This window comes from Branchiostoma floridae, chromosome 11 (assembly GCF_000003815.2).
Source record: "Branchiostoma floridae strain S238N-H82 chromosome 11, Bfl_VNyyK, whole genome shotgun sequence".
NCBI classification, from domain to species: domain Eukaryota; kingdom Metazoa; phylum Chordata; class Leptocardii; order Amphioxiformes; family Branchiostomatidae; genus Branchiostoma; species Branchiostoma floridae.
Genome location: NC_049989.1, coordinates 19,443,216 through 19,455,102, shown reverse-complemented (window position 1 = coordinate 19,455,102; position 11,887 = coordinate 19,443,216). Strand labels below are relative to the sequence as shown.

The 11,887-nt window shown below is 40.9% G+C and overlaps 1 protein-coding gene and 1 long non-coding RNA gene across 2 annotated transcripts; both read left to right on the top strand.

Annotated features, from left to right (window-relative positions):
- The first annotated feature begins 529 nt into the window (after nucleotides 1-529).
- On the top strand, nucleotides 530-8,221 carry LOC118426086 (short-chain specific acyl-CoA dehydrogenase, mitochondrial-like). The gene is made up of 10 exons (XM_035835346.1): nucleotides 530-665; nucleotides 1,339-1,481; nucleotides 1,807-1,956; nucleotides 2,583-2,697; nucleotides 3,111-3,262; nucleotides 4,389-4,559; nucleotides 5,221-5,358; nucleotides 5,807-5,902; nucleotides 6,265-6,321; nucleotides 6,839-8,221. Exons 1-10 carry the CDS (start codon nucleotides 617-619, stop codon nucleotides 7,001-7,003), a joined length of 1,236 nt encoding a protein of 411 aa, XP_035691239.1. The 5' UTR covers nucleotides 530-616; the 3' UTR covers nucleotides 7,004-8,221.
- Nucleotides 8,222-8,483: 262 nt separating this feature from the next.
- LOC118426333 lies at nucleotides 8,484-11,520 on the top strand. Its single transcript, XR_004832380.1, has 3 exons — nucleotides 8,484-8,961; nucleotides 9,801-9,875; nucleotides 10,492-11,520. It is a non-coding gene; the product is annotated as an uncharacterized LOC118426333 (long non-coding RNA).
- Nucleotides 11,521-11,887: the final 367 nt, after the last annotated feature.

The following is an 11,887-nucleotide window of genomic DNA, read 5'->3' as shown; positions in this document are numbered from 1 at the left end:
CCCGGGAAGACGTGTCAGCTGGATGACAAAAGAGAAGAATTTGGCCAAATTGGGACAATTATAATTATAAGTTGCCTTGGGACTTCAGTCAGTCTGTCAATGCAGCTATCAACCGGCCAGGAAGTTGACAGTCCTAGGCCAATCGACTAGTCTTTTATTCCTAATTTGGCCAAATTCCCACCCTAGTTTACTATTCGGCCAGGCGGTGCCGTGGAGACAACAATATTCATGCGTCGAAACAGGTGGCTAATGGATACTGTTTCGGCCCACGCCATGGATAAGTTGTTAGCCTGGGTGCCATCCTATCTTTCTAGTTTTAACCGGGACCCTGGTAATGACTTTCAATGTTACTAGTATGTAATGTCGGTATCATGCGCAATTCAACGCATGACTATGTATATGTGTTGCTACTGACGTGACAATGTGAAATATATGTACTCAGTACTCAATAAACCAAGTAGATTGGATGAAACCCAGGCTACGACGTAGGATGTTGTTTTTGCCACCGGTATTGTTCCGCGGGAGTGATATAACCGGTGAGTTACTCTAGCGGAAAGTTAGTGAACTGCAACCAGGTCAAGGGTCGTGTCCTTTCGTAAGACTTTACAGTTCCAAGATGGCGGCTTTGATCAGGACTGTCAGCCGGCTTTCCAGGACAAACAGAGGTATTGTACTCATCTTTAGCCATTTTTCCTTCGTGAAAAATCATTTCCCGAGACTTCATGGCAGTAGCAAGGCCTTGGTTGAGTATAGGGAACATTTCGCCAGCTATTCTGATCGTAGATCGACTAGATAAAGTCTAGTCGTTCCATCAAATTGTTTATGTAACGCCCCCCTCCCTCATTGAGTTTGGAACTTGGAAGGATAACTAGATAACTATATAACATAAAGGTCATAGCAGAGGCTATAAGAAGCCTTTTCACAGAGGTCAAAACGCATGTGCGGTGATAAGAATTCTACGTATTATGTCAAAGGGTAAGGCCCCGAAATTGTAAACAGTCCGTGTCTCGACCATAATTTGTTTCGATTTGCATAACAACGTCCAGACGGGTTTTGTTTTACTTTTTGTGAGCCTTTACCTTTGACATATTACCTAGAATTCCTGTCGCCGCACTTGCGTTCTGGCCTCTGTGAAAGGGCTTATGACTATGAGGATGCTTTTGTCAATACGAAGTTTTTGGTATCACTGACAACATGCCTCTGTCAGTGTCAATGTTTTTTATGGAACAATTAAGAGGATGTAGTAGATGGGTCCTTTTCTTAAAAGTTTGGGGTAAGTCTTCAAAGTGAGGTCACGTAAATATGAAGATAAGTCTTCATTTGTCTGTTTATTTCCAGGATGGACCCGGGGCGTGGCCAGTCTTGCTGACCTACCAGAGACACACGACATGCTGAGGAAAACGTGTCGGGACTTCGCCGACAACGAACTGAAGCCGATCGCAGGAGACTTGGATAAGGAGCACAGATTCCCGACAGAACAGGTGAACAGGGTCTTTCCTTTTGTAAGAACATAGGCGCAAGGTTTAACAAGTTTTCTAAAATTCTCTTGTGAGTCTTTTCCTATTGGGTAAGCAGAAGAAAAATTTACTTGCCCAACCAACTTTTTACTTGTCTTAAATAAAAATTTTCTATGTATTTAACTTCCAGTAATGTAATGCTTTTATTATTGTATATATTGGCTCTATTTTTCTGTGCTGAACAATGTTTGATGCACTCATGGAAAAAATTTACTTGCCCGATCAGAGACCGAGCCAGGTATTTATAATTTCCCCTGCTTAAAGATGAACATGTCTGTCTGCTCCACAGGTAAAGATGATGGGAGACTTAGGCCTGATGGCCATCGATGTGCCAGACTCACAGGGAGGGACAGGGCTGGACTACCTGGCCTACGCTGTAGCGCTGGAGGAAATCAGTAGGGGGTGTGCTTCCACAGGCTGCATCATGAGTGTCAACAATGTAAGTGAGATTATCATATCTATGGAAGGCAAAAAAGTTATTTTGCTCCATTTCTTCTCCCTGTAGCTCAACTACATTTGTACCTTATATGCAGAAATGTTTGCAGTAGTTTTATGATCACATTTTTTTTGCGGTGGCCACTTCACTGCAAACTTAAAACCACCTCGAATATGTTCCATTATACTAGTAGTATGTGACTACAGTTGATGGCGCTTCCGCACACTTGAAACCACAGCAAACACTCCATTTTCCTGCTTCTGGGAAAGTAAATCCCCGCAATCTTAAAAAATGCATTTACAGTAGCTGGTATTGTCTTCACAGTTGAGCTCCTATAGTACCAATTGAAGACCCCAATTCAATCCATTGAAGGTATCTGGGTCGGGGCTGTACCCATAGTTTGGAAGTGATGTAAAATAGGAGTTTCGCATATGGGGATGTGCTTCAAACACTTTAAAAGGGAAAGGGCTAGCTAGCAACCTCTCTCTGTGTAAAAAACACCCTGCTACTGAGAAAGCAAGGAAACTTGTCACCCTATGTTTCACTGGGCACTACAAGTACAAGGTGAATAATAACAACAACACATTGATGCGAGCTGCTCACCTATGTTTCACTCTGTTTCTCCACAGTCCCTTTACCTAGGTCCTGTCAAAAACTGGTCCACAGAACAGCAGCAGGAGACCTTCATGCATGAAGACTTCCTCAATGGCAGTAAAGTCGGCTGCTTCGCCCTGAGTGAACCCGGTAATTTATTTGGATCAATCATTCGGGATCCTGTTTGTAAAAGTTGACTGTTTTACCTTGAATGAACCCGTTAACTTATTTCAAATGCGTCCACCCATGCAGTGGTTTTATGGTCACAATTTTTATGGTGACCTCTTCACTGTGAACTCAAAACCACCATCAGAAATTTTAGTGGATTGTACGTTTAGCGGAAAGTTTGTATGATTGTAAATTGTGGTTTGTTCAGAAAATTCCTCTTTTTCGTCTTCTTTTGAGTGCCAAAAGTCCTTTGGTTGAGGACTCTGGGATGAGGGTATCATTATCTAGTCGCAGGACGAGGTGCAGGTGGTTGACGGCTGAATGCTGTAAAATTTGTATGAATACTTAGGCACCCCTGGTAATGTGTGTATCCTCCCGATGGTTGACCCCTCCAGGTAACGGCAGCGATGCGGGGGCGGCCTCCACCGTAGCCAGACTGGAGGGTGACCACTGGGTCCTGAACGGTACCAAGGCCTGGATCACCAACAGTTACGAAGCCTCGGCCACAGTCGTGTTCGCCACCACTGACAAGGGCCTGAAACACAAGGTACAAGCATCCTATGTTTATCTTACATATCTGTCAGACTACTGACAAGGGCCTAAAACACAAGGTACACATATGTTAATCTTACATGTCTGTCATATTACTGACATAGCCTGAGTACCATCCTCCATAGTGACCACTATCTCAGTACTTTCGCTTGCTAACCACACAAGCAAAAGTATTGAGCCAATGTTCACTATGGAGGATGATACTCAGGCTGCCACAGACAAGGGCCTGAAACACAAGGTACAAACATTCTGTGTGTATCATACATTTTGTTCCTTTCTATTGCATACACTGTAAACTACCTCATAGCATAACACACCAGGTTTGTGCTGAAGACTACAAGCTGCATATCTTTTTCCTGCTCACGGTGTGGCTCTTCTAAGAAATGAGACATTCACTTAACGTCCTATCTGAGGTTTGTTTGTTTGTTTGAACCTTTATTTATTCATGAAAGCTCAAATCGGCCTGCAGGCCGCTTTTCATTGAGGTCATGAGGGAAGAGGCAAGGGTCAGACAAAGTATATAACAGAGATAAAGTTACATCGTCTTGAGTCCTTATAAGTCCTATACGTCTATATACACAATTTACATTTACATACATACAAAATTTACATTTACATACATACAAAATACATGAGAGAAACTGCTACATGATTCAAGTCCGTTCAATTGGCCGTTCCCATTACTTTAAGAGTCTCTTAAAGGAAGCCAGAGTTGGAGCTGTGCGTATGTCCGGTGGTTTCAATGACCCAAACCAAAGCTTGTACTCATTTTCACTTGAAGTGTGCAATTTTGTGTTAAGTGCCTTTCTGTAGGGCACAATGAGGTAGCATATTAGGAGACTGGGATAACCGTTATGCTATGCGACACTTCTATAAACATTTATGTACCTACCGGGTATCTAGAGATAGACTGATGTTTAAGTTTAGTAAGATCTACTTTTAACTTACATTTTTCGTTGGTCTCAGAAGTTCAGTACAATGTATACACACATGTGTAACACTGCATTTGTACAACTTTTTTTAGCAAATCATGTCTTTTGTGATTGTTTCAAAGACATGGTTTGCTCAAGGTATCAAGTTTTCTTGTTTCTAAGTTGAAGTTTTACACGTATACCCTGTAGGGCATCAGTGCATTCCTGGTTCCCATGCCGACAGAAGGACTGACTCTGGGTAAGAAGGAGGACAAACTGGGCATCCGTGCCACCAGCACAGCGTACCTCATCTTTGAAGACTGCAAGATTCCAAAAGAAAATCTCCTGGGGCAGCCAGGGATGGGCTTCAAAATCGCCATGGTAAGAAAAAGTGAGAACGTTGGGTCAAGCTAGCCTGGATACCATCCTGGTAATAGTTTGCTGCTAATATTGTTCACTTCTGCTACCCGTCTGGGGAACTATATATTCAAATCTTTTGGTGGTGACATCAGTTAATGAGTGAAGTAAGGAATGGGTTCTAGAGCTCTTGTTTGATGACAACAGGCCCTTTGAGTCCTTCAAGCGGATGGAGGGCATTTTGGGTGTTGGGACGCCTACTAGTATTCGAACAAGCGCTGGAAGCCTTGAACCCATTCCTTATTAAGTTATTTTGCTCATGTGTAGGGACCAGTCAGCACCCTCATCCAAAAGTTGGACAATTCCAGATGTTAGAGATGTCAAGGTTCCCAAACAAAATAACAGAGAAGCAGCCGTATGAAATGTGTAATGAAATTTAAAGCAAGAATTGGCTGTATATAGTGTTTTACAAGAGTTGGAGCAAACTACCGTACTATCCAGATACCCAGGCTAGGGTTAAGCCAAACCATTCCCACATGCTATGGTAATTGTGCGCTTGCACCTGTAAGGAAAATATTATACTACTGAAACAGCAAGGAAACTTGCTCCCCTTGGTGCCACTAGGAACAGCAGGGGTTTGAAAATCCAATGAATTGATTTGACACTATCCTTTGTTTTTGCACAGCAAACCCTGGATGCAGGTAGGATTGGTATCGCATCGCAGGGTCTGGGTATCGCACAAGCTGCCCTGGAGCTGGCTGTGGACTATGCCATGAAGAGGGAGGCGTTCGGATCTCCTATTGCCAAAATGCAGTCGGTCCAGGTAACCTTCAGCTTAAACACTTATAATGAGCAATATCCTCCATACATGAAGTTTTGCTCCCTAAAGCCTGGGGTTTTGCAAAAATGCATAATGTTTTCCCTGTAGCCTTTTGTCAAGCTACTCGCACACAATACCATTAAGCTTGCCTTGTAGTACTGTTTACATGCTTTATAGTATTGTGTACAGTGAAAAAAGAGCCACCCTACATCTACTTGTTTTTTCGGCCAGGTCATTAACATTACTTTACATTACATAACTATATGGTACTATACAAGGCAGTAGGCTTCCCCTGTGACCTTGGTACTTAGAATTAGTATTATATGATATAAGATAATGCATAGGTTGTGGAAAAAGAACTATATTTTCTACTTACCTACAAAGCAACCTGATAAAAACATTGACAGAACACAATTTGATGTTCTACATGATTGTGCTTTATAATAACCAGAACAAGCTGGCAGACATGCACATAAGTGTGGAGAGTGCACGACTGCTCACGTGGAAGGCTGCTGCGTACAAGGATGCAGGCAAGAACTACATCAAGGTTAGAGGTGTTGTTTTCTTAAATTGCATTTCAAATACACATAAATAATCACATATGACTACATGTAAGCATAAATGATTGCATAAATGATAGAAAACAATAACTTAAACAAAATACAAACATAAACCATAGATCCAAAGATAAGTAACAAATACTACAATCATTATGGATTCAAAATAATATCAACCAAATTAACTAAAACAGCAATACTCTCAATTACATGTGTACATGAGGAAAGTAATAAACAGTGTAATCAATGGTAAGTCAATCAATCGGAGTGATTTAAAGTAAAGTACAGACACAAACATAATAACAACAATAATTGTCACTATACTGAATACTGTCATTCCCTTTCCCTGTAGGAAGCTGCTATGGCCAAACTAGCTGCATCAGAAGCTGCTACATTCTGTGCACATCAGGTAAGGCAGACTCTGCTTTTAATATTAATAACTTTATTGCGCAACAGTTGTACAAGGTTCAAAGCATGGCATCTACTGATACATAACTGCAGTTCTATGAAGCTAATCTACTTAATACAAGGGTGGATAGTATGGAATCAAAATGTTCTTTTACCATCATTTGAGGGATTTCTAGCGTCTAGACATTCTTTAATATATTTGCTTATGTATACCATGCCGGGGTTGTCACATGTCATAATGTATTTAGATTTACTATCTAAGTCCATTGAGGTGAATCTCGGTATGTAAGATGATAGCCTTGTGTACAGTGAATTACGTATAATAGAATATTTATTAGGGGGTATACAATCAAAAAGTGATCTTCGTCTTCAATTAGATCTGGACAGAATGGACAAACCCTCTGGATTTTAGTAATCATTAGTATGAGCTTGGTTTGCAGAGTTGGACAAGAATGGAAAAAATCTCTTGCCTAAAATATCTTTTCCACAATCTTCCAACTTTGTTCTGTTCTGTATAGTGCATACAGGTACTAGGAGGGATGGGTTACGTGACGGATATGCCGGCGGAAAGGTACTACCGAGATGCGCGCATCACTGAGATCTACGAGGGTACGAGCGAGGTCCAGAGGCTGGTCATCGCGGGAAGACTTCTGAAAGAATATGCTGACATCACCAGTTGGTGACCTCACAGTGACCTCCAACAATCGTCCTCTGGATCATCAAAAAAATTGGACTTTTCAACTGACCCACCAGGGTTCTAGCCAGCAGAAATTTGCCTCTGGGGACGGACAAAAATTTTGCCAATTCTATCCTCTGCGACAGACAAAAAACAGCATGTAAAGATATTAAATGAACAAAGCTCAGTCTACCAGCAAAATAGGCCCCTTATAATGAAGGAAATAGCATTTCAGAAGGTCAAGATTTAAAATTTTCCAGGGGGAGCATGCCCCCGGAACCCCATGGGATTGTCACACCTTCGACAGGATTTCTATTTAAAATCCACCGGGTGATGGAAAAAAATTCAAGCTGGCTAGAACACAGTGATCCTCTCCATTCTTTGTCATGGAATGAGCAGTCCACTGCTTCTGTAACATTATGTTATGCAGATAAAACACGTTATTTGGTGAGCAGGGGATCATAAGAAAGTCTATGGTGGCCTACCTTAATTTGGTAAAGGAGACTTGAGTGTCCAGGTGACTGTACTGGTACATGACTGTATGTGTTGTGAAACTTCTGACTGAGGTTGTTAAACTTAGGCTTTTGTGTTCAAGGAATGTAGTCTAACATAACATGATGTCACAAAGGTTGTAGATTGCACATTCCTTGACAAAGACTGGATTAGTCAGTTGAAAATTCCCATATTTTTGTGTTGAAAGTTATTTTTCAACTTTGATCTAGGCTTTAGCTTTTATCAACACAAATGAACTTCCAACTCTTCAAGCACAGTTTACATTGTACAATTGAGAAGCCATTGATGTGAACTTATTGTAGAGAAATATACTAGTTATAGATATGTTTTGCATAATATTATCTGATCTCGGGTAAAAATGTCTTGATGTGAAATTTGTCAGATGTGGATGTCTGTGAAATGTATAAACAGGGTTTCCAAAGAATGTATCATTCTATATGTACAGTTAACATGTGCTAGGCTGCTAGCCTATGTAGCTATAGACCCATTTCCACTACGATTCTGATATTGAGTTTTTGCGATCACTGTATTTGATTGTAAGTAAGGCCATGTTGATTTGATTATATGGAACAAAATCCTTGGGAACTATTTCGTGGCTTCCAGAACTATTTTGTGACTTCATTGTGAAATCCAAGCTGCCAGGAAGGTTGAAAACAAATGACTAGAAACACAGAGTATGGTATACACAACAATACAGTCTTCATTTTTGTTCTTTCAGTTCTTCTTTCACCTTCGAATTGACTTTGTCATTCATTATTACATAAGTATTCGTTTATTTTGCACACAATGCTATACCTTTAGGCTCGCCCTATTCCCAACAGACTTATCAAGAAAGCCAAAATATTCTACATGAAGAATGTGGGCTTTACGTATACACAAAAGAAGAAGAAGAAGAGAAATCTCGAACGTTTCAGGGGGGGGGGGGGGGGGGGGCTTCTCTAGCGTCTCCTCAGAATTCTGATCTAGCTCAAGTTTGACTGAAAAGTCCAGAAATCTGATTATATCCCACTCCGAGTGGCATTATTGGGATTTATATCTTCAAAAAAAGAGAATATGTATAGAAAAACTTAATATATCAAGTATTACTTTCGGTGGGGAATAGCCTAACAGGTCGGTTTGTACAGGTACAAAGGTAACAGAATATCTAGACATTACGCCATGACGCGTCAGCGGGGGAATACCCTGACTCATTTGAGAGCCGCAAATAAATGTTTTTTTTTTTTAGTGAGCCTTGGAAAAAACCCTTCCCAAGAGGCATTGCTTCTAAGTGTATTGATAATTTATCTCTCCCTAATGCTTTCTCTTTCAACAATATTCATGTAAAGCGTCAGGGAAAGCCCCCTTCCCATAAGACATTGTTTCGGAGTCTATAAATAAGCGATGTCTCTCCAACCCTTTCTCTTTTTGCGGGCGCTGTTTGCTGTACGTAACGTGTCCAGGTGTACTTGAAAGGTATGGGGATTTCGCTTTTTGCGGGCGCTGTTTGCTGTACGCTTTTTGCGCCTGGGCGCGGTTTGGTGTGTACGTTAAGTGTACGTGTCCAAGTATACTTCAAAGGTATGGGGCTTTCGCTTTCGTATTAGCTGACCCTGGGAACTTCATTTATCACCTTCGTCAACAAGAAGAATATGTTTTCGTCAGAGTTAATGCTTGTGCTTGTGTGCTACTGCCATAGCAAAAAAAAACTATCTCGAACGTTTCAGGGAGAAAATATGCACTTCTCTAGTCCTTTTCAAAATTTCTGATCCAGCTCAATTTTGACCGTAAAATCCAGAAATGTAATTATTTCGGAGTGGAAAAATTTGGATTTATATCTTTAAAAGAATGGAATATTGATAGAAAACTTGATATATTAAGCTTTAGTTTCGGTGGGTAATACCCTAACACGTCGGTACAAAGTCAAACGAACTTCGGTCTAGACGTTACGTCATGACGCGTAAGAACACCTTGGCATTTTCACTTTCGCTCACATTGATTTTAAGTGAAAGGAATATCATGGGTTGTGGGTTGTCATACACTGTTTCAAGAGCACGATTTGGAAGCTTCGAAGGCGAATTCGAAGCCTAAGATTCTCCTTCCACTCCCCAACCAAAGCCAGGTACCACACCAATTTTTACACCTGGGTGGAATAGTAGTACTAGTAGTAGTAGCAGCCTCGCAGTGCGCGCAACGCGTGTAAAGTGCCTTTCCCATGGACACATCATCGGTGGTATTTCAAGTGCAGGACGTGTAGGTTCTGGGGCAAACAATTATTCGTCAGAATAATAATAAAAATTATCCCTCTGTTTCAGCCAATCAATATATTATTACCAACATTGGAATCCAGTGGTGAAAAATCTCCGTCTTTGCGCAGAACTAACATATAGGTACGTTCACGTATTTTGACCCATTTTGACTTATAGCTTATGTATTATATTATTATGATAAGTTGTACATTGCGCAAATCAGGGCTTATTTTTCACAAATAATGAGGACATGTTATATTAGTATCAGATGACAGAAACCCCATACTTATTACAAATTTAATGCAAATTCACTGGAGAAGCGAATGAATGAATGAATTCGAACATTGCAACTCAGGAATAATCAGGACCTAATTTGAATGATGTGTGAGAAATCAGGACCTAATTTAGATAATAACTGAGAAATCAGGACCTAATTTAGATAATAACTGAGAAATCAGGACCTAATTTAAATAATAACTGAGAAATCAGGACCTGATTTGAATAATTGGTGAAAAATCAGGACCTAATTTGAATAATCAGAGAGAAATCAGGACCTAATTTGAATAATCAGTGAGAAATCAGGACCTAATTTGAATAATCAGAGAAAAATCAGGGCCTAATTTGAATAATCAGTGAGAAATCAGGACCTAATTTGAATAATCAGTGAGAAATCAGGACCTTAGTACATGCTATTGCAGTATAGTAACATGTAACGTTACTATAGTTGAAGTTTCATTGCGCATTAACCTTACTGCAGACTCTGAGTGAACCTGCTGAAGCTGAAGCTATGTGGTCCGGCATGAAAGGTAGTGGATCGTCCTCCGGAGCGGGGTCCAGTGGATCCGGCGGAGCTCGACCGCCCCATGACATCACCAGTCAGCAAGGCCTCCGCCAGCTGTACAACAGCAAGGTAGTCCGCGCCGAAGAGGTGCGACGTCCCCTTGGAGACGGCAAAACAATGTGGGGGCCGGCCTACCACACCGGCGCTCGCGTCACTCTGGAAGACGGCAGTAAATGGCTGGTCCACAAGGGACCCGGTTTCGACTATGGCAACCAAACCGTGGTCACTGATGCCAAACACATGGGTGGGAGATGGGTGCAGAAGGGAGGGGTGAAAGAGGTACAGGGAGGAGCCACCGTATCTGACTTCGTCAAAGCTAGAGGGCAAAACTACACGCCTGTCTTCAATGACTGCCAAAGTGCCCGCGATCGCATGATGAAACTGCCTGGAAAAGGCAAGAAGTAGAACATTTGCCCACCACCCCTCCCCCCAAAAAATAAGAGTTCGAAGACCTCAAACCTCCGTGAAATATCTAGAGTTTCAGTGTAAATGTCTTGCTTCATCCTGTATGATTAATAACGCATGAAAGCATAATTTATTTCAAGACGTCGTACCGTAATTCAGTGTTGCAAAATCAAATCTCACATTAAAGTAGACACGGACATTTTCTAAATATACCATAATACTTTATTCAATCTCCTAGAAGTTAGCATTTTGGCAGAAAATTTCAAATTATTTTCAAGTGCACGAATTTGGATAAACAAACTATGAGAAAGCGAAAACAAACGTCGATTTTCTCCAGCTTAATAAATTTTTCCTGTAGAATGTTGACAGCGACCACATAATTAATACTTTATCCGTTGCGTTAGCATTGTACATGTTGGAAAACACTTGCTTTTCTGGATTTCATATAACGTTGAATACATGACATACCCGTACGTATGACATCACGATCACTCTGAAATTACACAATAGAACAATAAAACTATATGAGAGAAACACAAACACTGATTTACTCCTGTCTCATGAGTCAGATGTACTTCTTTTACTCGTCCTCATGATATTAGGACATTGTTTTTAAATGCTATTTGACTTCTATCTGTGATTTGCACAGTCAATATTCAGTGCATGATATACACCTTTCTCACGCGGCGGCCATGATAGATCTAAAACGAGTTCAATGTGGCAAACAAAAGGCTTTCCATCATAATTTGCAGTTCGACCAATGGTAGCCTGCCAATTAGGAACTCGACCAATAAGTGAATGGCTGCAAATTCGTTAAAAATTTGCATTACATGTATTATGTTTTTATTTTGCATCTCTTAAGGGACTATGGGGTCAGTCTACACTACTCTAAATTGCTACATCTTTC

Excerpts from the sequence above, each read along its gene's own strand:
- LOC118426086 (XM_035835346.1), top strand. The coding sequence starts at position 617 with ATGGCGGCTTTGATCAGGACTGTCAGCCGGCTTTCCAGGACAAACAGA. Across the intron at positions 1,482-1,806 it reads ACAGATTCCCGACAGAACAG|GTAAAGATGATGGGAGACTT; the intron begins GTGAACAGGGTC and ends TCTGCTCCACAG. Across the intron at positions 2,698-3,110 it reads CTTCGCCCTGAGTGAACCCG|GTAACGGCAGCGATGCGGGG; the intron begins GTAATTTATTTG and ends TGACCCCTCCAG.